The following is a 25,850-nucleotide window of genomic DNA, read 5'->3' as shown; positions in this document are numbered from 1 at the left end:
GAGGAATACAACCCTAAGTGCCTATTTGGTGTCCTCTGAAATGATTGCCTCGAGTCTGGAATAATGTTGAGACCTGAGGGGCAGATTGCCCCTATGAGTTTGTGGCCTGTGTCAGTTGTACTCTTTTTAATTTTCACTCTGTCTGTTGTAGATCATTACCGATCTTGTAAGTGAACATTCTGACTCCGAGTATCAGCCATCAGCTTGTAAAAAGTATCAGTGCAGTATGCAACCAGTTCTGGCTAGAGCCTAACCTATGCCAGATGTGATGGCTGACTCTGTGGAGTATGATGTATTCTGGGTGGAGTAAGCAATAACCCACACCAGGGTTTCCTGTGCTTGCTGGGTGCTCAACAGGTGGGAATGTCTTGAGATAAGATGCACTATGGCTGCAGGAACTTTGGGCATTAGCTGGGCTTGTGCTTATTGTGAGAAACACTTGACTCATGTTTGGTCTCAGAGATTGAAGCAGGCTGTATGTCTAGGTCTAAAGTAGCCTTTCCTGAATCCCAGAAGGCCTTCAGTTTTACTCCATTGGCTGAGATAGAACCCTGTGCACTTTATTCACTCTGAGAATGTAAGGGGCCTTTGGCATAGTTTTGGCTGGGCCGTGTTACAGCATGAGCTGAAATAAAATGAATGTAAGATAGCACCACCGCCTAAGTAATGATCCCAGAAAAGTTGTGCTTAAGTGTAAAGCTAGAGAAAAGTCCCCGGTGGGCATGCTTCCCTTTATTAAGCACCAGTCTGGGAACTGAAGGACCAGGGTCTTGATGAGCTTACTTTTGCCTTGTTTGAATTCTGGAGCCACTTCTGAGTTAGAAGAATTCAGGAGCAGTACAAGGGACTCATTCCCCATCTAGGGGGCAATGGCCATCTTCCATAGCTTCCCAGCATTTCCTGCCGTACTTGAGGCAGGCCAGACTAAGCTCTTTGCCCAGACACACTATTAATAATTGCACAGCTGAAGCACAGAAAGAAAAAATTACTCATTTGTATCATATGATGTTGAGGTAGTAGCATTTCTGGGAAACTCCATATCAGTTTTTCCACCTAGTCCATAGGAATAATACACAGGAGTTCTGACTCCCAGACTCTACTGTAGCCATTTAAAAAATGATAATGGGCTGTAACTGGTCAACTGAGTACTTTGCCCCTGGCACTCTATTTTTCATTTAAGTATACTTAAATGTTTGCTGTCACCATATGTTACTACGGCCACAGCTAGCACCTCTTCTCATGTCATGATTGACTGCTTTTATAATCTGCTCATTGCTTGTACCTGTATATTGCTGTTTGCAGGCTGTCAGCACTCTCTGCCCTAGGGATGTGATTTGAGCAAGTGAATGTGTGTGCTCAGGTGCACACGTGCATGTGCACAGAAAGCTAAAAGTACTGTGGGGACACCAGACCTGATTTCATCGATTCACCAGCTGACTCTTGGATCATGGAAGAGGGTGACTCTTCTCTTAGTCGCTGCTTAAGTGATATGCCCAAGACCCTTAAAAAGAGCAATCTTTTCCCTACCCTTTTTCCCTTCTGTACCTTCCTTGGAGGGAGACTTGGAGTCAGACAAAACACAAGTATAGGTAATGGTGCTGATTGTGTTGTGCAAGTTAGAGATCAGTGCATCCACGTATAGCACCCAGAATCCCAGAGAACTTGCTTATGCAGAGCCTGGCCCCTTGATGGCAAACATCGTAACTGGTTGTTTAGCTCTAAGCATTGTGTTTGCACTGCTTAATTACTCCTGAGCATACTCCTGCTGCCTCTGCTGAACTGGAATGGGCTCATGGTTCCTACACTGACAGTGCCTGTCTGAGATTCTCTGAGGGGTTGGTGGCAGCCACCAGCAGCAGAAGGTTCCAAGGTCTGATCCTTTTCCCCCAAATGGTGTTTACTGATACTAGTTTAACTGTGTCTCACCCTATGAAAATGAACAGAACTAATGTTTGGGGCTCAGTGGTGAAAGTGGTGTTACTAGAAAAACCTATCTTTTTGAAGACTCCTTCACTGGACACATGCTCACACAGAAGACCAAAAAAAAAAAAAACCCCAAACCCACCCTCCCCCCAAAAAAACCCCCCCAAAACCCCAAAACAAACAAACAAACAAAAAACAAACATGGAGAACATGTTGTAGGAAGAGGCCCAGATGGAAATAGTCCATCCTTTCCCAAATATACATCTGTTTTAATTGCTTTGGATTTCACTTCAGAGACCACATGGTTCTCTTTCTAAAACTGAGTAGATCTTTAAAGGAAGAGAACTGCAGGAAAAGGGAAGAGGAAGGAGGTCACCTTTTTATTAGCTTGGGCTGGACTTCATGGGACGTGGAGTGCCTTGGTATATTTCAGGGATGTTTGCCACTTAATCTCCATTCCTCTTGGTTATCCTTTGCAGAGGAATTGGGTGTAAGGAGTAAAGGGAAACTTGGTTTCTTTGAGGGGCTGGGTGTCACGCTCTTTAACTTGTTCAGCTTGTCCCTCTCATCCTGACACATCTTCAGGCAGGAAGAGCACAGATCTTTCTCTTGTATTAAATAAAGTGTTTCTACGCATTTAATGGAGTTGGCGTGCTCTTCTTGCTTTGTTGAATCTGGGAAAGGGTTTCTTTTTGCATTCAGTTTCTTGAGCTTGGGGAGCTTTTTAACACTGTTTGGGATGGTGGTCAAGGCATTGTCAAAGAGACCTATCTCCATAAGTTCCTTCAGGGCCCCAAGACTGGTGGGAATACTGTCAAGACAATTCAAGCCAAGGTTGAGAATACGCAGGTTCTTGAGGAGGTTTAACTCTTCTGGCAGATTTTTGGTGGTCAGCTTGTTGTTGCATATATTCAGGTAGAAAAGGTTCTGAAGCGTGCCTATTGCCCCGGGCAGCTCCTCGAGCTGATTACTATGCAGGTCCAGCCAGCGCAGTTTCTGGAACTTCTGGATGCTGCTTGGAATCTTTTTTAACATGTTTCTGCTCAAATCAAGTTCATCCACATCAGCCAGTTTCAGAATGCACTTGGGGAAGGTGGTGATACCCATCTTGCTTAAGTCAAGACGACGCCCTCCATCAAAAGATATCCGGATGGAATTTTTGGCAATTTTCAAGGTGATCTTCCTCCCTTTTTGACCCTTTGCTTTCCCCTTGGCCATCTCTCCACTGAGAGATAGTCAGACACACACACACACCAGACTCTGTGGACAAAGTGTGAGAACTCCAGTAAAGCCTTTGAAAGCAGTGGCTCTTAGTCCCTAAATAAAAACAAAATAACATAAACTAACATGTTACTGCTGGACTCTCCAGAATTCTTTTTTTTAAGGTCAGGACTTTTCAACCCTGAAGCTGCAACTCTGAAAGTTCTTCCTGAGAGTATTTTCAGTAGGTGAAATTCTGATAATTTACAATATTATTTTATTGCATTGTAACATCTATATTGCATTACAGGGTGAAATTACAAGTGGGAGATATTTTCTGTCTTTCATCCCTAGATACCGATTTGAGCTCAGCATGTAATGAAACTGAATGAAATGTGTTGTTATCCATCAGCCATTTGAGGACCTGCGCAAAATCTATTGAGTTTCAATCCAGTCCTTAGGGACTGCACTAAAAGAAGCTATCCAAAACTGTACTTGTTCTACCAGATCAACAGGTTGCCTTCTTTACAGGCCTAGCATCTGTTGACAGGTTGGTTAAACATCCTGTTTAATGTACCTGAGATTTCGGCTCTGGACACTATTGAAAGATCAAATATTTAAAGCAAATGGTTAGGAATCTTGCTTTAACCAGAACCTCAGGAACATAGTGGGCTGCTAGATTTGCCAGGACTGCCTGCAGTTCATCCATACCTGCAGGGCAGGTTGCAACAGGAGGGAGTCTCTGTCAGTGCAGCTTAATGAAATGTTAAACCAGGCCTTAGTAAGTGTCTCTTGCACTTTTAAGGGCGGACTCTGGGTATTCTAACCTGGTCTTTCCATCCATGCTGTGGGATAGATGGACTCCCACTGCGGAGGTGCCCTGCCCTCAAATGCATGTAGGTGTCAGACCTTTGACTCGTGCTGATGCTCGAGCATGTGCTATGTGCTTTGAATTGAGGCCTGTATGAGTCCACTGTAGTCTCAGGTTTGGCAAGCTGTCTCTCTGAAGGTCATCAAATACAGCTGCTAATTATGGCTAGATGACAAAGGAAATAGGATCCCTGGAAGTGGATGACAATGTTCCTCAGCCAGTGCACAGAGGGCAGCATGGGTTACAGCTGGCTAATCTCAGGATAGTGCGGGTGCTCTGGCATTTAATTGTGAAGAGTCAAATCACAGCTTTGATAAATGATTGTTTGGGACAAAATATGGATTTGTGTACAATACATTTATTAGGCTTCATTACAAACCCTTCAGGCTTTTTGGCTACTCATTAATCATGTGCAAATACATGAAGGAGAAGCTCAGGCTACAGCTAAGGCATTTCAGCTCCTTTTCAATTACATGCCATAGCCAAAAATAATGCAAAAGCAAGGGGGATCTCTGCCAGTTACCACCCACCCTCTCGGGAGCTCTCTAATGTGGCAGATGCTTCAGAAAATCTTGGAAGCAACACAGTGGGGTCAGTCTTGCCCTGAGGGTACGTTCCAAGATTGAATCTTCGTTATTTTATATAAAAATATTTAAACACAGTTAAATCTTTTTGTGTCTGTCACTCCCACGTCTCTGTCTCTCACCAGTACTTACAGACACATATTACCATTATATCTGATGGCCTCTCACTCTTTGCTGTATTTAACCTTACAGTGCTCCATGGGCAATGCTATTCTTCCCGTAGTGTAGACTAGTAACTGAAGCAAAGTACTCAAGTGGAAAATTATGCACTTTTTCCACCTTTGTTAATATTAGCTTAAATAATTTGCCCAGAAGTGGGTAGGAAGTTCTGAAGATCAAAACAATAGGGTTTTTGTCACAGTTCACTAATTTTAAGGATTTGATGTAATATTCTTGTCAATTCCCTGAAGATAAAGTTCAGCTGCATGGGAAATGCTAGAGCCTTACTGTTGATACAGGACACCCTAAGTCCCTTATGGGCGGACAGAGGGTGACTACCATGCTTCAGAAAAACTTCTGCAGGGCAGCTTCCTCACGTTTTGGCAGGATGGAAAGAGACTTTCTGCTTTCTACAATTCATGTGAACCTGGTGACTTTTGGGTCTAACTTCCTTTTTTTGTTTAAATTTTGAACAGAGTTTTGTGTTGAATGAGTTGACCAAAACATTCAGTGCATTTTGATCAGTGAAGTTTTTCAGCCAAGTATGCCTTTAAAGCAAACGAAAGGGACCTCAAAGAAAAATACGTATTTTTCCCTAAATTCAAAATGATAATTTCTTTTAAAATACTTTCTAAAACCTCTATAAAACTCTCAGAAAACATTTTGTTCAGTTCCTAGTATTTTTTTCTATTACTTTTTATTTAAAATCCAAGGGGGAAACATTGATCCAAACCAGTTTCCTTTCTTAAAAATACCAGCTAGCCAAAGAATCAGCCTGTTCTGCAGCTGCCAGTGCCGGTTCCCAGGGCTGGTGTCCCCGGTGCTGTGCGTGCCTGGGAGCACTAGAGGGAGCCTGAGGTGGAAGGTTGAGTGCTGGAGGCTTGTCAGGAGCAGCAGTACAGCTTAATCTCTTGGGTTTGGGTACTTCTCTGTCAACAACCTTTACCAGCTTGTGACAAAGTTTCAACCCAGACCTGTCAGATTTTTAAGAAGCCCAAACAAACAGATCCGTGTAATTTCCCTAAGGGCAGATCTCTTTGTATGATGCACTGGGTAATGCCCAGACTTCAAAGAGATTTAAACACCTGAAGGTAGAGTCAGGTCTCCTTTAGATGGATTTTTTTTTTTTTTTAAATCCTATCATGGACCTCTAAGATGCACTACTCAGGAACACATGAATCCCTAGGGAGTGCTCATGCTTTCCAAGTGCTATTTTCTTTGGATTAAAAGTGGGAGCTATGTTTCAAACTTACAGAAAGGTGATTTTCAATCCCAGAGATAGGGATTAACAGTAGTTCTGTAGAAACACCGCAATGCACCAGACATCTTGAAGGGGATGTGAATAGCTCTCTTGTCTCTGCATGCTTGTAAACCAATTATCAGTGTTTCACAGGGCTGTAACTGGAGATAATGGAGCTTACTTAGCCACATCTTGTTTTCTTTAGCTTGGCACAAGAGATCTCCAGTTCTGTAGCCACTGATATTAAAAATTCAGGAATCACAGGAGCCCTTCTTGCTGTAAATGTTAATTATGCCTGTTCGATTTCATGCTTGCAGTGCATGTCCTGGAATAGCAGAGGGCGAGGTACGTGTGTTGCCCTACTGCCTAAGAAATGACAATGACAGGAGGGAACTCTATTAATTTTCTCTAAACCCTCACCTCACTACCAGGTTCACCATCTGAGTTGCTGGCAAGCCTTTGCCCAAAGGTGGGGGTGCTGCATTTCTATGTGGTTAGGTCTTGCTAAAGAGGACCTTGACTAGAAAACTCTTTCCCTTTTTATCCACACTTCGTAAAATCTTTGGTCTGGATTGGGCTTTTGAAAGCCCAGAGCTAACCCCAGAGCTTTAGGAGTGTTTCACAGGCCCAGAGCTTTGAGGCTGACCTGATACAGAAATGAATAGAAAATGTGTGTCAAGGGTATCATGCTGTCTGTCATGCTCTGTGTTGCTGGGAGGTGCAGGGAGGGAACAGACCTTGAGCATCGGGACTAGGACTGTCAATGTCTGAGGCAAGGAAAGATTGGACATTACTCCTTATCTGCACTTAAGCACTTGCACAGGGGCCAGTCATGACCTATTGTAGCTTAAGCCTGTCCTAAGAAGGATATCCAGTCCTAAAAGAATAGAGATTTGGACCCTGATGATGCAGCCTCTTCTACCTGAACCTTTCTTCTTCCTTTCTCAGCATAGGGCTGGCAGGAGCAGAACAGACTTTCTGCCTTTGACACTGTCTGGGGTTTCAAGACTTCCTCCTCTGTGGTTCTGCCTGTTCTTTTCTTCCCATAGGTTGATGCTTCCTATTTTGTCACACCCAAAGCTGCACAGAACCATCTTGAACTAGTCTGTGAGAAAAGTTTCCTCTGTCTTTTCTCCTGGAAGTCTGTGTATTGCAGAGCAGGCATGCCAAGCCCAGCTGAGCTACACATGTCCTGCATCTCTCTGGGGGCACGAAGGCAGTGAGGTGACACATTCTAATTCACTCATGGAACAGCTCTATGGAAATACTTTCATATAAAGCTTAAAACCAGCATTCGTACAGTGAGTGATTTTGCATGAAGCCAAGCAGTTCCAGCTAGCGTACATTTTTATCTCCCTGCTTACAAGCCTGTTACCATTTCTTTGTTGTTGGATATGGCCTGTTGTGGAAGAGAGAGATTAATTCACTGACTATCTTAAATGCAGTCTCTTGCTAACAGGCAGGTTTAGACTAAATCCTGGCATGAGGAAATAGAGAGGTTTCCTTCCTTAATTTTCTTACTTTTCTAAATCACTTCAGAGCCACTGTGCTATCAAACAGTGCAAGCTCACTTATGAAATCAGGGCTGACCAAGAATAAACAAAAATATTTTTTCATCTTAACGATTCTGCCAGACTGCCCCCCTGCACAAGATCTTACCGGCTAGCAGCTAAGACGACTTAGAAGGCGAGGTATAGATGTCACAAACTGCTTGGATTTTTCAGTAGTGTGGGATGAGCTTTCGTGGTCTGTTATTGTGCAGTTGTCTGTCTACTCTTCTTTGAGTAATGCGTTAGTCTTTCAGTCTGTAAATAAACTTGTGAGCAGGGAGCACAGGATAATTTCCTTTTCAGTCCTGCGAATTCTGAATTGTACTTCCTTGATGTAAAAGGGCAGCCCTTCAAGAAACTTGTATATGTGAGTGTGAGGCGGGGAGCAGGAGTGGCAAAGAGGACTTCCCCAGCTCCAGGGTGTTTCTATTCAATTCTCCTTCCACAGCCTGTGAAACTTTTGTTCCTAAGCAACAGCAATGCTAGCTCCTTGGAGATCATTAGCATAATGTCTGGTTCCAGCATGCAAGCTCAAGCTGGAGGGAAAAGAACTGAACGACATGCAGTGCCTGGAAATGTTAGACTTCAAATTATGCAGAAAGAAAAAGCATCTGGACCTAGTTAGAAGCTGTTCGTCAGCTTCTAATGTTGCCTTAACTGTCTGTTTTAGTCATTTGGCTATTTCATTTTACTTGGCTGTAACACAGTGTCAGATACTTGTGTGTGCGTGTGCGTGTTAAAACTCGCAACATTTGTGATACCATCCTTAGCACATGCCAGATCAGATAGATATGGACGCAGGCAGGAAGGCTCATTCAGCGGTACAGCAGAGAGGATATGAGCTGCAGTTTATATTCATCTATCTCAGACCCTTCAAGAGTGTAGTTGGTACAATTTGTCTTTGTAGCATGTGAATTTACTGGAATTTGTCTCTATGACTGGGGCTACTGAGCTCAAGCTTTTAGTAACCAATTGTAATAATTTCAAAATAGTGTCTGGAAAAAAAGAACTATGGATGAGAAATAGCTGTGTGGTTTGTAGCAGGTATCGTTCACAGGAGATGCAACATTGAAGTTCCTCTCTTGCTGATAAGAGGTCTGGGATATTATTGGCATAAAGAGGCTGATGACGTTGATGTGCTTGCCTGATTCCATGGTTGGAGATTGCATTCTACTCACCTCAACAAATTAATTGATTTTTCTTGATGTTTTTCTTCTATGACCTGAAGTGTACCTGGGTGCGGCGCTTCTGTGGTGGAAATGTTATCCCTTTAAGCCTGTGAATACACATGGTGCAAACAGTATTCTGTAAATGAGGGAGATTCCTTTGCCCCTCCCTAACCCATTTAAGACAGCCTACTTCAAGAAGCCCTACTTTAATATTATGCTTTTTTATAAATTTTGTATTGTATCTCTATTCTTTGAGCACAGAGTAAGAATACCCAGGAGGTGGACTGGTACAATCAAACAAGGAGGGCCCTGTACCTTTTTTCTAAAGTAATCTATCCTAACATGTTTCTGAGGTTTGAGAGAGACTTGATTGTTTTACATGGAAAAATGACATTCCTGTTACGTCTTCTTTCCTCTTTTAGTAGTAGGACTTGGACCTAGGTTGTGGCTTACCAGGAAGGGGGATTTTCCTCACAATATTTTTGGTAGTTGCAAAGATTCTTTAAGAAAAGTGGTTTTAGGAGAGCCTTGGCACTGTTTTGCAGACTTAAGAAGCGTGACGGACAGAAGACAAAAAGAAAATGAAAGCAGTTTTGTGAAGTTGAAGAACCCAGTTAAGTTTATTGGAATTTTAGTATTAATTTCAGCGGGGGCAAAACCTTATCCTTTTGAGATTATCTCATCTGCAATGAATCTCCAAATAGGTTGAGGTCCACCTGTCTCTAGCAAATGGAGAGCACTGGCTATCACGAGAGTGAGATCATAGTCTGATGTTAATGGAAGAGGGATTAATAAATCACTTATGCATAGTGTAGCCAAAAGTGGATCATCATTAGTGCACATCATGCTTAGACTCTGCCGTGGCTAGTGCCCTACAAATACCATAGATTTAGATATAGATAGATATGTAGGTACTTCTCTTGACTTCATATAACTTAACCCCCTCTTGAAGTTTAGTTATTTATGTTTATAAAACACTCTGTTTCTTTTTCAAACTAGCCTTTGATTATTTATTTATTTTTAAATAAAATAAATTTGGTTGCATAGCTGCAGTTGATCTACTTTGAGCTTTTGCTCTGCTGGCTTGTGAGGTGTTGGCTGGAGGAATGCTGATTAATTACAAAGGAGAAAGGAGGAATAGGCTTGAGCTGCCTGTAATGCAATTCATGTTCTGAGCCCCTGGGAGCCAACAAGGGAGAATGCAGTATTCCAGATCTCTGGGGACTTAGAGGGAGCATCCTGCCTGGTCCTCTGAGACCCAGAAAGATGACTTTTACAGGGGAGCGACTACATTTAGCCTTGCATATTTTCATGATGTGGTGAACTCATCAAACTCCTTTGAGTTACATAGCAGCTTCCAAAGTCAGCAGAGAGAGGTTGTTTTGACCCTTGTAGAGTCCTTATTAACTGTTTAGGACTTCTGAAAAGCAAAGCAAGAGTTCCACTAGAGGGTCATGGCACTCACAAGTCAACATATATTATGCATATTTGCATAACATAGACTGGCCCAGTTTAGTCCTGTGTGTAGTACTTTAGTTCCCCTATAATGCTCCCACTTTAAAATGTTGGAGGACTGATGGATTGAGCAAGTTTGTATGTTACGTAACCCCTTGCTTTCTAACTCCGCCATAAATCCAAAATAAACCTGGGCAGCTTTAGTGAGCGTCTGCCCCTGTAGAAAGAGAAGAACCTAACCTGATCCCTCTGTGACACACACCCTAATCCAACCACGCTTCAAATAATGCCAGGAATCCTAATCCTGTTCCATCCCTTTAAGATCCTCTCTCTGAGTTACAAATGTCTGTTGGAGACCTTACAAAGGCCAGTGGGGCAGAGCTCTGTGAAATCTATGTATAGTGTGAGAGGGCTGAATTGTAAAGGGTAAACGCTCATAATATCTGTTCTACTTCAGAATTCCTACATTCTTGAGCAATATGTGGCTCTAACTGGGGGTGCAAAATCACTGTAACATTAGTGAATGGACTTTCTCCTGATTTATACTGTGTAAATTAGACCATCTTACCTATTATATTTTTGGACAAAGAGTAAAGATCTTATTTTCCCATATCAGATATGAACTACACCTTTTTGTGTTGCCTGTTTTCTATAAATATATCATGTCATTGTTAGGTTTCACGTGCTTAGCAGGAGAACTAAACAAAGCTTTGGAGTTGTAGACCATGAGCTAAAATTGGGCCTGTGTTTCATGTTTGTTCATGGAATAGGTTATTACTTAGGCTATGCAAAATTCGTTCCTCAAATACACACTTTCCTCTGAAGATAATGTCTAAGAAAAGAATAAAATACTGTGTTGAGTGAAGTGTAGTGTTTTTCCTTTAGGTACACTATTAACTGGTCCAGGAGTGAATAGGCAGTAAAATAATGATTCATAATCATGAGAGATAGTTTACAAGGATTTACTACTGCAAATTCAATAAAACTGTAATGATCATAGACCATTCTGGTGTTTTATTTAGATCTTTGAGGCTGCTTGAAACCTAGCTTTGTGGATTTCTGGTGTGATCCAATACAGAGCACAAGAGTACAAAATAGCGGCTAGTTATTCCTGTAGCAGTTTTATAATCTATGGCTGAACTGATGTCCTTGCACTTTGAGAAGTTAGTAATCCTGTCTCTGAGCTGGGACTTTAGGATTAAAGTTGTACACTCAAAGGGGAAAGCACCTCCTACCACCAGTTATATCATGTCACGTCAGTAACCCTGTTTATTTTGGCAGATCAAAAGTTTCTTTAATCCAGAAGCTGTCACTTGTCTCAGTTTGATCTCTAGGAATTGACAAGAGCAACTCCATGGCCTTCAGATAGTGACAGGCCTTCTAGTTCAGTATAGTTGAAATGTTGCTTTTGTTTGCTCAGAACCTTTGACCCTTGCACATTTTTAGGTGAATTCCCATGTTTAGAATCTGCCTTCAGCTGGTTTGGTTTTTGTTTAAAGTTTCATTAAAAAGTTGCATTTTGGGAACAAAGAAAGTGGAAAAAACATATTTAATCTATTACTTTTAAAAAATTATAAAAATGACAACCCATTTTTAAGGACTACGTTAGTTTCCAAGTGTTTTATGCAAAAAATATCTGTGATATGAAGACTGACACACCTCTGTTTTCAAGCTAGTGTTTTCAGAATGCTTCAGAATAGAAACAGTCAGTCTTAATGGTACCTGTCACTAGCACTCTAGCTCTACAGTGGGATGACATTGCAATAACAGACTGATTGGCAGTGTGGCTTAGCTCAGAACCGCTGAGGAGGATGGTGTCCCCAGCCGTCCATCTGCCTCTGCTGGAGGGGCGTCTTCTCTGCCTGTGAGTCAGCTTCTGAATTCTTGCAGTTTACCATGTGGCATCACTGCTGCAGTTTGCAGTGGTATAAGGCAAACAGAATCCATACTTAGCACCACCACCCTACTTCATGCTTTTTTTTTTTTTCCTTTATTAAGTATCATACTTTAAGCGGCACTTCATTCAGGAGCAGGCTGGCAAGTAGCTTAGGGAGAGTCAGCATGTCATTGGGAGAGCGACTGACAGTGATAAATTCATCAGCTACCTGAAGCTAGGCCATGCCTGTTCATCAGACAGAGCCTTCCTTTCTAATGAAAGCAGTAATGAAATTTGTATGGTGCAGCACTAACCTAACCAATAACACTCTGATTTTGGAATTATTTGGTCAATGATGAAACCTCAACATTTTTCTAGTCTTGGTGTTCTCTTGTTTCTGTGGGATGAGAGCAGGGGGCACAGGGAGCACAGATGTTAATGTATTGACTTTCTCTTACTGTTCTGAAGCAGGTTATTTCAATTGAATGTTTGTTCCTTACAGGAAACACTCAGGAGGAGAAAAGACAATGCTCCAGAAGTGGCAGGTAAGCTAAATCTTGGCTGCACACAGTTAAGTGAAGAATTTCAGCACCTGTCTGCGTGTCCGTGCACAGATATGTGTGTGTATGCACGTACTTCAAGGCCTAAGCTGTTCTCTCGCTGCTGGAGGTGAGGTTATTGGCAAGAGGAGCAGAGTATTTACATCTGGCTATTGAAGAGGTTTTGGCCTCCTGCTGTGAAACATATGGTGCTACTGTCTAGCAGATTAAGTGTGATTTTATGCACATTTTTAAACTGAGACCAAAGAGAGCCACCTAGTTGAATGACTGTTCACAGATCATCTGTACATCTAAATCAGTGCACCTCTCATTTTCCCAGATGTTTTGCTGAGCTGAGATGCATTTACTTGCGCGTACTCCTGATCTTGGCGATCCAAGACACATTGAAGAAATCTGTATCATCTTGTTTATATGTAGCACTTCGTGCAGTCTTTTCTGTACAGGTAGTTCTCCAGGATTTTCCAATATACAGATTGCATGCATTTGGCTCAGTTTAAATTGGGGAAAAAGTGATCCATTATGCAAACACAGCATAAAAACAATGGGTGATTATAGACGAATGCAAATGGTCTGCCTGAAGAAGAGCCAGAATGAAGACTCAGATTCCATTGAATGGATTGTTATATAAGAGATTTTGTGCTGATCTGAATGGCAATGGGTCATTGATTATACTATTTATAATTCTCGTCCTGGTGGACCTGGGAACCACAGGGCTCTGAGGGTCCCTTTGAGGCATGGTCTTCAGGGGTGGAGTTAGGAGATTTTAATGCTTGTTTCCTTTCCCCGGCAGAAAAGGGAGATCAGCAACTTTGATTACCTCATGTACCTGAACACATTGGCTGGCCGCAGCTACAATGATTACATGCAATATCCTGTGTTTCCATGGGTCCTCGCTGACTATCACTCCGAGGTCAGTACTTGCTGCAGCATTCTGTGCTTTCTATGACAACAACCATACAAAGGTTTGTTGACTGATGCAATTGAAGCAGAAGGGTCTAAACCAAGTGTTCAAAAGTTGGGATAGTTAATTTGAATTGTACTGATTCTTTATAGATTAGCCTTATTTTCAAATCACCATGCTGAGGATCATGTTCTGCCTCAGAAAGGTAGATGAACATCTGTCAAATGGGTTCATAGGTAAGGGCAGGCTGCATCAACTCAGCGGGTAGCCAGGGACAGGCTTCTGTGACCCCTTACATAGAGGTTTGGACAGAAAAGCCTTGAAAGCAATTTGCAACTTGCCAGGTTCCTTATTTGTGAAGCTCCTTGTACATGCTATCGTTTCAGTGGCACATGCTGCCACTCTTTCTAAGTCTCATCCCAGTTCTGGAGATGGGAGTTTTAGTGCCGAGTCTGTGGCCTTCTTATTCCAACACAGCCTTGCTGCTATTCAGTATCACTGAGCTGATCATGATGTCTAAGAACTCAGGGATCTAAAAATCTACATCTTTGCTGGTTTTGCATTTCAGACTCTAAACCTTACTAATCCTCATACATTTCGGGACCTGTCAAAGCCCATGGGAGCACAGACTGTGGAGAGGAAACACAAGTTCATCCAGCGCTACAATGAGGTGGAGAAGAGTGAGGGTGAGTATTTTAGGAGACTAACAGACAGCAAAGGCTTGAGTCCCCTCAGGCCTTTGGGGTTGCTGGTGAATCCCTTGGAAAAGATCACCCAAAATCTTTCCAGAGATGTGGCTAAGGGAAGCACCATGCAAGAAGATCCTCTTGGTTCTGGATACAAATTGGTTGAGGATTCAAGGAGAAATGACTCCTGCAAGCACTGCCTTATGTGCCTTATGCTGCTGCATTCTGTTCTCTTCCCTTGGGTAGGAAGAGATACTACAGCAAAAAGCAATGTTCCCTAGAAAAGACCACTCTGTTAGCTAAGCTACACGCATTAGTCTTGTTTGTTAGCTAAACTGCATGTAGAAGACTGCTGCACACAGCTTAGCTAACAGTTACTTTAAGAAAAGGAAACGGGACATCTAGGCTGTTGACCTCTGGAGATCAAGACCTTTTTTGGTACTAATGGGGAAGGGGATGGTCTGGAAAGTTAAAGGCCTTATTCTTCAGAGAATGAAATGTGGAAGGCCAAAAAAGAATATACAGAGATGGTACTAACTGCACATTCAATGAAAATATGCAAGGTGTGCTTTTGCTCACAGATACTTGAACACATCTGCTTTAAAGACCTGCTCTCTATTTAGTTGTGCTGTGGTAACCAGATGCTATGGGCTTGAAATGGTGATATTTTGCATTGGAATCTGATTTGTGTCCAATTTCCAGGAGACCTGTCAGCCCAGTGCCACTACTGTACTCACTATTCATCAGCAATTATAGTGGCATCTTACCTGGTCCGAATGGAGCCATTTACCCAGACCTTCTGTTCTCTGCAGGTAAGGGGGCAAGACAGCTTCCCTCCTACACCTCGTTATGAACCATGTAGCACATTATAGTGGCTGTGTAATGAAGGAGGATTAATTCTTTTTATGTTTTCTGTATGCTCTATGCTATGTCTGTTGAATTCAGTGAAAACATCTTAATGGGCGCATGATTGATGCCTGATGATCTTTTTTTCTGAGGGAGAAGGATTATTTAGTTTTGGTGTGATGCATTTTGTAAGAGCTGAGGCATGTAAACACCTAGACAATGTTTTACTACTTGTCTGAACATAAACTTCTGACTTTGGAGCAGATGAGACTTTCATGCTCAGTATTCTAAGCCCAAGTGCCCACACAATAATGCGGCTACAGGCAAGCATTTGGAGCTGGCTGTGGTGGCATAAAGAACATTCCTGGGCCAGATGAGGATGCACAGGTTCTGGTGGGTGGGTAATAATAGGGATCATGGGATCAGTTCCTTGAAGGAGAAATGGGGTGAGACTACATCGAGTGCTCCAGAAGGACTGTTTTGTTTTAGCTGGTTCTGAACTTGGCACTGTTTTATGGTGCCAAAAGCACGCACCATGGAATTGAATTTCATGGAAACTGAACTTTGTGCTTACCTTTCCCAGCTTGTCAGCCTACAGGGTCACCAAATTTCCTGACTGCCTTCATCAACAGGCAGTTGGTAACACCCAAGCACAGATACTTGGGCTGTAGCAGACAGTTGTTACCCTTATTTCTGGAATATGTGTTGTGTTATAGCAGGGTCTACCAGGAGGACAGGTCCTCAAAAGTGTATTTTTTTTAAGGAGTATCTTGATGGAATCTACCTATCCTTATGGAGCAATGTGAGGGATACAGCTAGGCCAGAATATTTTGCACTCAGACTGCTGTATGTATGGTGAAGGCTGGTCATGCCTCCTGCAGCTTTCCAAGTGCTTTGCTGTTGTGCTGGTCTTTTTTCTTTCTCTCTTTCTTTTTTTTAATGAACTAATACACATAAAGCGCTGCGCTAATTAAGTAATAAGCGCTATGATATTGGCTGTTACCAGCAGTAGCTGATGGGTTAGTGAACCACCTGAGGCATTGGTTACCATCGCACTCTGTGAGCCATATGTTAGCCGCAGTCATGAATGACTGTGGAGTAGTTATTTCTTGTTCTAAACAACAAAGGCTGCTGTATTTCACTGGCACGCTTTTCATGCATAGCAAGTTCCAAGCCTGAGCAGCTGCTTTGCAACTGTGTGTGATTAGCAGGTAACCAGCATTTTTGTGGGGATCATTATCTTTAGAGGCTGCTGAGATCTGAAGCTCTCAAAATTTTGTCTGGCTGTGAATCCACTGAAACTGTTGAACTTCTCATTCCTTTGCTCTTATGTTGCTGTATGTTCAGCTGAGCTCCTTGCTGTCATGTCCCCCAAGTGACTGGTCCTATAGTGGCTTAGGAATTGCTAACTGTGAGAAGCAGTCAGGCAAACAGCAAACCTGAGAACTGTATGGTCAAGTCAAGAGCAGGTTGGAAATGGAGTACTCCCAAACTTAAGACCTTGGAAAGGTGCTGAGCTGGGAGCTGTGAAAGCTTCTCAGCATCTTAAAAAGTGGGAAAGCTATGCTTATAACTGCAAACTGCCAGTCTGAATGCACACGACAAGTAAATGCAACAACTTGGGTGCACCCCTTCTGAAAAATGGATGATGGCGTAACATCCTGTTTCTCAAGTGAAAGAATTGATTTGCACCTGATAACAAAAGGTGGCAGTGAGGAAGCATTGCGCCTAGTAAGAGAACTGTACAGGAGTTTACAAAACATTATTTCTCGTTTTATTTAAGTCTATTGAGATACGACTCTGGAGAAAAGTGTGTATGTACTTTGCATATTGTACTGGAATGGATGAAAAACTGGCTCAGACAGGTGCTGTATGGTACCTTTCACTTCACCTTGGTCAAGTACCTCCTAGAATTCCTTTCAGGTGTTGGTCTCAGCACCACAAAAAAGCAGCAAAGGTTTCTGTGTTTAGTGTCTTCACTGGAAAGGCATTCTAGGACCCCATGCGCTCAATAATTAGTGACACTTGCTTTTGATTCAACTCAGATTTTATCCCCTTTTATTCTTATCCCACTGTTGCATTTCAGCTAACAGGCTGATCATCTTTCCTGGCATTTACCTCTCAAAGAGAATAGGGTTCTTACTCTTCATTATATCACTGACTCTTGAGCAGTCATTTAAGCACTGTCTGCAGGTATTTACTTCTCAGCAGTTCTGGGGGTGTCGTAAGTCTTTGCACCTTCGTAAGCATCTCTTAGAAACACTTTGAGGTCTTTGGGTTTAAAGTACCACTAAGGATCAGTGATACTTAGTTTTATAAATGTGGGAAGTTATAACTTCTCTCTAGAGATCATTTTGACTAGTTGCTTTGCATATACCCTGCTGAACTGTAGTTTTAAAAAATCATGTTTTTCCAGTATTCCTGATGACAGTATAAGGCCTCTACTGAAAGGAAACAGAGCCTTACTGTATCTAGCTATAGAAAAGCCATAAGAGTTTATGCCGACCTGCAATCTCAAGGCATAAAGCAATTCTTGATTCTCTTTTTCCCTTTCAGTGCAGTTTTTGCATTCATAGAGAGAGAAAACTCATTAATTTTGATATAAATATATGCAAATAAATTTATTAATATAGGAAATGGGAAAATCAGTTATTGCTTCCTTTATAAATAATACAGGCTTAAGTTTTAAAGATATTACTTTTCCCTAAAATGAATTAGACAGCCAGGGAAAATATCACATTTTTTCGTAGTGGTAATATCTTTAACCAGATTTGTCGCGCTAACAGCATTTCCTATGTATATATTATTTTTATTTAATACAGGTAATCTTTTTATTACAAATCATATTGTTTCTCAGGAGATTACCATCAGCTCTCATAAAAGCTGCAAAAAAAGATGAAAAAGCATCAATCACCACCAGACACAGCGTGCTGTGTGCAGATTAAATATACAAAACCCTTTAATATGCTTCAATGAGATACTTGTTAACTGTTGATTTATTTATAGTCCTTCTTCTACTCTGTTTTAATTTCAATTTGAATTTGACTCCGAGGGTCCCTGCCTAATAATGATCAAGAACAAGATGACCTTGTGCATCAGATTAACTCGAGCTAGGCTTACTCATGTGATTAGCCACTTTTTCACTCAGTCCCTTGAGTGGGTGTGGGAAGGCTTCACAATTGTCAGTGGTATGAGGAAGAAGGACATAAAATACAAGGAAGTAAAGCAGAACTATACTGTCATTTAGAGATGAGACTGGACCAAAAACCTGGCCAGAATTCACCTCAGGGGAAACACAGTCGGGGTGTTTCCATATGGAATATGTGTTGGCTTTTGGTGGGAGTCTATCTCAAAAGACAAGCAAGGAGATATGGATTCAGAACCTAGAGTTTATTGAATTCTGTATTTTGGTAGCTTATCCATGAGGGTCACTTCTTCCTAACAAAAGATAATGGCAAAAATTATTTCTTGATTTGCAATTCCCAGACTTAGCAGTGTTTGTAGATCCAAAGGAGTCTCATCATAAGTGCGCAGATGCCCTGGGAGTCAAAGGACAGTGGTTCTTACCATCAGAAACCAATGTGGGAACTGCTGCTCAGGGTGCATCTGGTCCATGGGAGTGGGATCCCATCCTTACAGCATGAGGATGCTTGGATGTTTCTATTTAATAGAATGCAAGTCAAAGCTTCAGTTGACTGTTACTGTGCAGAAGGACAGCCTCTTCCTCACCTGGCACATGCAACAGTCTACAGGCAGAGAGAAAACCAAAAGCTATCAAGTTTTCTCGATAGGTCAGCCATAAACAGAACCTGACTGCATCTCATTTATTAGTAGATTCAGTCTCGTACCACCTCTGGGTTTTAGTGTCTTCATTCTGCAATCCTGCTGGCCTGGTCTTTTTGCCCAGTGAAACAGATTTGAGGATTGAAAGGTTGAGGATGAGCAATCATTCATACACTTTTCACTGCACTGCAGAACTGTTTAAAGATACTTGTTCTGTCTTTGACAATCTATCTTGAGCCTTGACAGTGGGATGTAGTGTTATGTCCCATGACATGTAATCCAAATTAATTAACCCCAATGAGAAATACATATATTAGCCTGGGAGCATGTTGCAGTTGGGCAGCTATACTGCTGTCAGTACCTGGACTAGGTATTGAGAAACAATTTGGTTCTATCACTTTATACAGTTAAAAAGTCACCGTTCTTCTGAAACAGCTTGTTCGTTCTGACAAACTCATTCAGATGATCTCCAAAAACTGATTGGCTATTTGGTTATTTCCATTATTGTGGAAATTTTATATTAAATCCTTTCATGCTCAATGTAGAGATCCTTATATACAGGCAAACCTGGATTTTCACAAATGCATATATTATCTGAAATCTCATTAGAAAATCTTTTAGGAATTATGGTTCTAAGGTAAGGCATATATGCTTCATTCAGTGAATTATATTATTATTAATATTAATTGTTGTTATTTTCTTTCTTCTTGAGGCCTTAGTTCAGAGTGATGTCCGGGGCTACTAGGGCTGCTTTTGTCTAGTGTTTGACTCTCATTAAACTAAACATGTTCAAATGCTCTCAGGACATGATGTAGTTTGTTGTTTCTTCTTTACATACTAATTCAGCTTGGGACCCAGACGTTCTTCCCTTCTTTCTCCCTTTAAGCTGTCACTCATTCCCATAAGGAATAAACTATCCCTTCTGGCTCATGCCCACTGCACCTTTCTTGTTTTCCTGGATTTCATGAATGTTATTTCAGTGGTATCCCCTTTCCCCAAAGTCTTTTCTCTGAAGGACTGCACATAAGGTTGTGACCCAAATAGTTGTGAACAACTGAAGTGAAAGAACTGAAGTTGTGTCCACGGGCCTGCAAATCACTTTGGGATGAAAAGAATTAATTGCCTTCAGAAGCATTAATAATGGGTACACTGATATTCTCAAGCTGCCCATGATCATTTCTGCTTGCCTCTGTGTTATTGCAAGCTATGCTAAGACTCCAAGCTTTATGGTATCCTCAACCTACAAAGCTACCAATCAGGACTAAGACAGCCCCTAATATAAGGTCACAGTAAATAGAGCTGTGACAGATCTTGAGGTATCACCTAATCAAACATGTGATGAGGTGATTATTGCAGAATTGGCTAAGATTCTGCATCTGCTTTTTATTTAACAGAATATTCACACTGCAGTCTTTTTGCCTGTTTCCATTTCACAGGGTGGGAGTTTCGATGTTGCAGACAGGATGTTTCACAGCGTCAAGAGCACGTGGGAATCGGCATCAAAGGACAACATGAGTGATGTCAGGGAACTCATTCCTGAATTTTTCTACTTGCCAGAGTTCCTAACCAATGCAAATCACTTTGAACTTGGTAAGTGCTAGAAGGGACTTCAGTGTTCCCCTTCTGCTCCCCAGCGTCCTGCCAAGGGAAAAAGTTCAGATCACATGTTGGGAGCTGATCCCTAACTATGCTGACTGATGAGGCTCTCTAGTGATGACAGATCAATTTTTATTAAAATAAGACTACCAGAATACAAGCTTCTGATATCCGAATGCTATCAGAAGACTCATGTTTCTAGCTTAAAAGGGATTGTAGCTCCTATTAGTTACTGTGCAAAGGAATTGCACATTTTGTCAGACAAAAGTAGATTTCAATTTAAGCAATCTAGATGACTGCTTTTGAAAATCTGGTTTGTATCACCACATCTATGTGGCTATGGACAATAGATTAATTTGACTTTTGGTAATGGATCAATTGTTAGACAATGTTGGTGAAAGGTCTTTTTTTTTTAAATCTCATGTCTCTGGTGATTAAAGTTGCCAAATGTCCTCGCTATCATCTTGAAAGTTTCTGCACAAACCATGTGAACTTGATGTATCATCCCTGGCCTCCAGCAGCATCACAATCTCTTCTGAATGTACAATAATAATAATAATAATGATAAAAGAATATACAAAAAAAGTGATGCACAGCACAATTGCTCACCAACCGAAGCTGATACTCAGCTAGTTTTTGAGCTAAACTGCCTCCTGACCCAACCCTCTGTTATATACTGAGCATGACATCATATGGTATGGAATATCCCTTTGGCCAGTTTGGCTCAGCTGTCTTGGCTGTGGCTCCTCCTAGCTTCTTGGGCAACCCCCCACCTTCTTGTTACCAGGCAAGTATGAGAAGCTGAAAAGTCCTTGACTGCTTAGCAAGAACCAAAAGCATCAGTGTGTTATCATTATTCTCATCCTAAATCCAAAACATGGCACTGTATTAGCTGCTAGGAAGAAAATTAACTCTAGCCCTGCCAAAACCAGGACAATCAATGATGGAGGGTGAGAGAGAATCCAGAAAAAATACTATTCAGACATAGGCATGGCAGTACTGATTCACTTCACTTTACAGGAAATTCACATCATTTGCAATACAAAGCTCCTTCTTGTAGTGGACACGGGTTGGTTAACAATTAAGGCAGAGGAGAAATACTTTAAGAATCATCCTAAATTGGTGACAGCAAAAGCATCGTAACCCATGGAGTTGAGGTCTAGCTATAATTGTGTTTAAGATATTGGTGAAATGAGACATGCTAAGAAAAGGACAGAATGGGAAAAAGATGTTAGAGGATTGTTAAAAGATAAGAAAGAATTGGAGTAGTTTCATCTTGAGAGGTGGCTGAGAAACAGAGCCTTGCAGAAATCAAGATCCAGAGACTGACCTGAGTGGAATCAAGTGCAGGGACCTAAAAAAGACACCAGAATCTTGCCAATAGAGAACAAATATACAGGAACATTTTACACTAGGAAAAGGCAAGTATCTGTTCACTGCTACACTGTAAGGAAACTTGCAGTCCCAGATCTGAGCCTTAACTTAGAACTGAATTCATCCAGTTGCGCAAGACTGTGCTCTGATTTAAGAACATATGCTCACCTTCTGAAAGGAATCAGATTGCAAAGGACTTGAGAACAAATCCCTCCCAGTGGCTTGTTTAGTAGGAATATCTGGCAGTTAGGCCCATGGGATTATGTATAAAAAGAAAGTTGTGCCAACAGGTTTGTCTTGTCTGAGTTTGCAGTCTGTGCTAAAATGGTTTGTGCTGAGGATGTGCATATTTTTACTGTAATAGTGACAGTTACTAGAACATCTTCTCAGTGCTTTATTACTTGATCAGAAATCCTAGGAGAAATTGGTTCTGCAGTGCTCTATGGCACTATATTTGATGTAGAACCTGAAACAGCATGTGTGAAAATTAGCTCAATTTCCTTTGACTTCAGTGTTTTAGGAAAGCTGTTCCTATTTGCAATGTATGTGATTCTTGTTTTTAATTCTCCCTTTGTAATTCCTGCAGGCTGCATGCAGGATGGAACAGTGCTGGGAGATGTGCAGCTTCCTCCTTGGGCAGATGGGGACCCCCATAAATTCATTCTTCTGCACAGACAGGTCAGTAAATATCAAGATTTGTGTCAAAATGTTGAACTGGGTCCCACCGAAATTGAAACTCTGAAGGCCAGAGTCACAAAAAAAACTTTAGATCCAAATGCATCCTGCCTTTGCAGAGTTTGTGCTGGGTTCTCAACTTTGCATGTCTAATTGCCTGCCTAACAATTCACCCTGAATCAAGGCAAACTGTGTGAGGTTTATATCTAGATCTGTGGCATGGATCTATCTCAGCCCGTAAGTGTATGTGTACATAACATAATGCATGCATATGGCATTTATATGCATACAGTTCCATGTTGTTGCTAACCAGCTGTGTGTTTATTTAAACTACCTACCTCCATCTCTGAGTCTTGCCAGGACTACAATTATTTTTCTATTTTGGAGGGGAAAAAATGTAATGTGATTTCCTACCCTTAATGGAGTCAGCCTTGGCAATTTGAAAGCAAATAGCTTTAAGGTCCTGAGACTTACTGCAATTAGTGCTATCTATTAATAGTTAGGGAGTCTTACTTCTGTATGATGTCACCTTCTACGCAGTAGTGAGTGCAAAGGCAATTCTGTATGAAGGTTGTTGCATTGAACACAGACTTCGCAGCAGAATATCTTGGTGCAGGTCTCTCTTTTTGTTAGAACTAAAAAAGGAGTGGGCTGTGTTACAGTCCCCTTGCATTATCTCATCAGATTTCCTCTGGCAAAAGGAGTCGATCTGTATTTGTACATGTGTGCAGATTGTTGCTGTGTACAAGATGCGTGATGATTATGTGGTGGGAATAAACAAATAGCCCGTGATTTTCAAGGCATTGCATCATCCTGGTTTGTCATATGTAGCTTCAGTTTCTGCCTCAGTGGGTTCTTCTCATCTCTCCTATGCTATACCAGTCCTGCTCTTTGGGGGTTCAGCTTCCACTCTCTGTAATCTCTTTGTAGGTGATTGCATGCAAACTTGTGGTTACAACCATCTTCTCTATTTTGATATTGCCAAATAAGCCCCTCCTCAGCTGACCTCTCCAAATGTTGGTTCCTGAATCCTGTCTCTGACCTTACTGACTGCCTGAACTTTTTGTTCCTGTTTTGAACAAAACTAGTGTCATACTCTTATCTTGTAAATATTCTTTTCTCCACTGTTCACTTAACCATTGACAGCAACCATGATTCTCCCATTAAGTTACTGTTACTTTCATGTCCCTTGCTTAGCACATCTGTGCTGCATTCAGAGTCTACTTTTTGTGATTGTCCATACTACTAAACAATTTCTTGCTTTTCCTGGGCATTCTTTTGAATCTTCATCTCATTCTTTCTGATGTCCTGATACCTTATTTGAAGTCACTACAGGGACAACTGGAAGGGGACCATCTTCATTGTCTGGCATTATGTACAAATCTCTTTCCCCATGCCCTTACATTTTGAATTTCTGTATGGCTCCACTCTTCATACCTAAAGTGTGTCTCCTTTCCCTCTTGAGACCCTGTGGATCTGATTTATTTGTTCTGGCCTCTTCTTACATCTCCTTCTCCCTGCAGCCACCTGGGTGCTGTCAGTAATCTAGCCTTAGTCTCATGTTTGGCAATGCCATTTTTATCCATGTTTGAAAAAATAAAAAGTCCTTTATAAGCTGGTCCATGGGCTGTGAAATCCATCCTGAAATAATTTTTCTTCTATTAAACCAGTTTTAACAGAACAGGCTCCTGGTAGTGTGCATTATCTGTATATCTTACAAATAATTAATTGTTGTTAAAACATTATATTCCAAATATAAGTCAGTGCTTTGTAGCACTTGCACCCCATACTGTCTCTATAGGTTCCCGATGCTTCAAAACTTTGGCTTGTGAATAACTCTGAGAGTGAGCCTGTTCAAATCTGGATTCATTTACATGTGCTCAGGTTACTCCTGTGAGTGAACATGGACATGATCTGACCCTGTGCTTGCCTACTTTTTTGTGCAGTAGTCTTGCCTTTGTTGCTTTTTTAGGACTGTTGAGTGAGATATTTCATTTTTAGTTTAATTGATTAAGAGGCTCCCTTTAGTCTCTATTGTGAATTCATGACCTGAACACTTCAAATCTGTGTCAGAACAATAATGCTAAAAATATTTAAAAGAAGTTAAATTTCTATCTTGCTACTTTATCTGTTTTGAAATGGATAACTTTTGTATCTACTTACTAAAAATGTTGTTTTCAATCACTTTGAAAATGTGATTGAAAGTAGTCATCTACGACTTTTTGCTCCAGAATCTTGTCTCAATACATAAAAGCTTGTGAATTAATGATATTCCAAGTTGAGTGGTGTGGAGAATAGCTGCTTACTATTATTAGCAAGTCTCAAGTGTCTCTATGCTAAGTAGCTTGACTCAGTGGTGTGGTGCCACACAGTTTAGTAACCTAAGCCAGTACATTGAATTTACAGCATATTCAGTAACTAATCAGTCCCTTTACAGAAGCTACATTAATATATAGCTCCATTATTAGTAAAATAAAAGGATGTGATTTTTTCAAATTCAGATTTAGGCGGGAAGGATTTTAATACATGAGAAAATTTGAGAGTTGGGTTTTTTGTTCTGATTAGGAAAGAAAACACTATTCAGTGTCTGAATTTCCTCCAGAACCTGGCTTCCATCTTTCAGTCAGACTCTATCCTGTGCCTGTTTGCAACCTATTAGCTTGAGGGGATAAGGAGAGAATGTTTTTGCCAAAGAACTGAGATGCAGAGAGATTAAGAGCCATGTTTAGACTGCTTAAGCTCCTGTACAGACAAAATAATAGGTATTACTGAGTCAGGCATCTCTGAAGGTGCCTAGAGAGAGACTTAGAGGCTCACAGCTCTAGTCACACTGAAAAGTGGTGGAAGGGAAGAGAGACCTGAGTTTTCGTCAGTGCCCATAACCACATGATGACCCACATCTACTATGAGGAAGGACATCCTTATGTATATGTTGTCTGCACTGCAGGCTTGCTGCTCAAAGTACAGTCCTTGCTAAAATGAAGAGTTGAGCCTAGGGAGTGCCCAATTCCTTCCCTTGCAGGGAAGCAACTCAGTTCTATCCGCTGAAAATAGGTTTGGGCCACTGAGGTCAAACATACAACAGTTCCCTGGTGTTCCTGAGTGACTCCAACCAAGGCATGTGGGTTTTGGGGCACTTAGGTTCCTTTTTCTGCACTGTTTCATGCTCTCTGTGACTTTCCGAGGTGCTTAGTCTCTATCCTCCAGTTTCCCAAACATGGGAAAGACAACACTGTCCTTCCCTAACAGAGGTGCTGCAGACAGAAATCCATGGATGCCTGAAAGCTGCTGTAATTTTACACTTTTTTAAGAAAAACATAGGGAGAAATGCTGTCCCTTATATTGTGGCTTATGTGGAGTGTAAAGTACTGAGCTCTGCTTCTTACTGCTGGTGTAATGGTG

At 41.4% G+C, this 25,850-nt stretch overlaps 2 protein-coding genes across 6 annotated transcripts in view; one reads left to right on the top strand and one right to left on the bottom strand.

Annotated features, from left to right (window-relative positions):
• The window catches only part of WDFY4 (WDFY family member 4), a 153,077-nt gene that overhangs the window by 103,684 nt on the left and 23,543 nt on the right, over window positions 1-25,850 (top strand). For 3 of the 4 annotated variants that reach the window (XM_054832026.1, XM_054832027.1, XM_054832028.1), the window contains 6 exons: window positions 12,530-12,572; window positions 13,378-13,497; window positions 14,057-14,174; window positions 14,877-14,986; window positions 20,240-20,393; window positions 22,360-22,451. In XM_054832026.1, the coding sequence (XP_054688001.1) occupies window positions 12,530-12,572; window positions 13,378-13,497; window positions 14,057-14,174; window positions 14,877-14,986; window positions 20,240-20,393; window positions 22,360-22,451 (637 nt within the window). Of the gene's footprint in view, window positions 1-9,241; window positions 9,311-12,529; window positions 12,573-13,377; window positions 13,498-14,056; window positions 14,175-14,876; window positions 14,987-20,239; window positions 20,394-22,359; window positions 22,452-25,850 lie in introns of those variants that run through there. The other variant, XR_008577881.1, reaches the window with a different exon arrangement.
• Window positions 858-8,737, bottom strand: LRRC18 (leucine rich repeat containing 18). Of its 2 annotated transcripts, none has more exons than XM_054832056.1 (2): window positions 7,637-7,813; window positions 858-3,240 (listed from the first exon to the last, which is right to left on the bottom strand). In XM_054832056.1, exon 2 carries the CDS (start codon window positions 3,139-3,141, stop codon window positions 2,353-2,355), a length of 789 nt encoding a protein of 262 aa, XP_054688031.1. In that variant the 5' UTR covers window positions 3,142-3,240; window positions 7,637-7,813; the 3' UTR covers window positions 858-2,352. The 2 variants fall into 2 exon arrangements, with proteins under 2 accessions (XP_054688031.1, XP_054688030.1); XM_054832055.1 differs by lacking the exon at window positions 7,637-7,813 and adding an exon at window positions 8,706-8,737 and having other exon boundaries at window positions 2,156-3,240.

Source organism: Grus americana, chromosome 7 (assembly GCF_028858705.1).
Source record: "Grus americana isolate bGruAme1 chromosome 7, bGruAme1.mat, whole genome shotgun sequence".
In the NCBI taxonomy this organism is placed as follows: domain Eukaryota; kingdom Metazoa; phylum Chordata; class Aves; order Gruiformes; family Gruidae; genus Grus; species Grus americana.
Note: the sequence above shows the minus strand (reverse complement) of the source record. Positions and strands in the feature narration are given on the sequence as shown.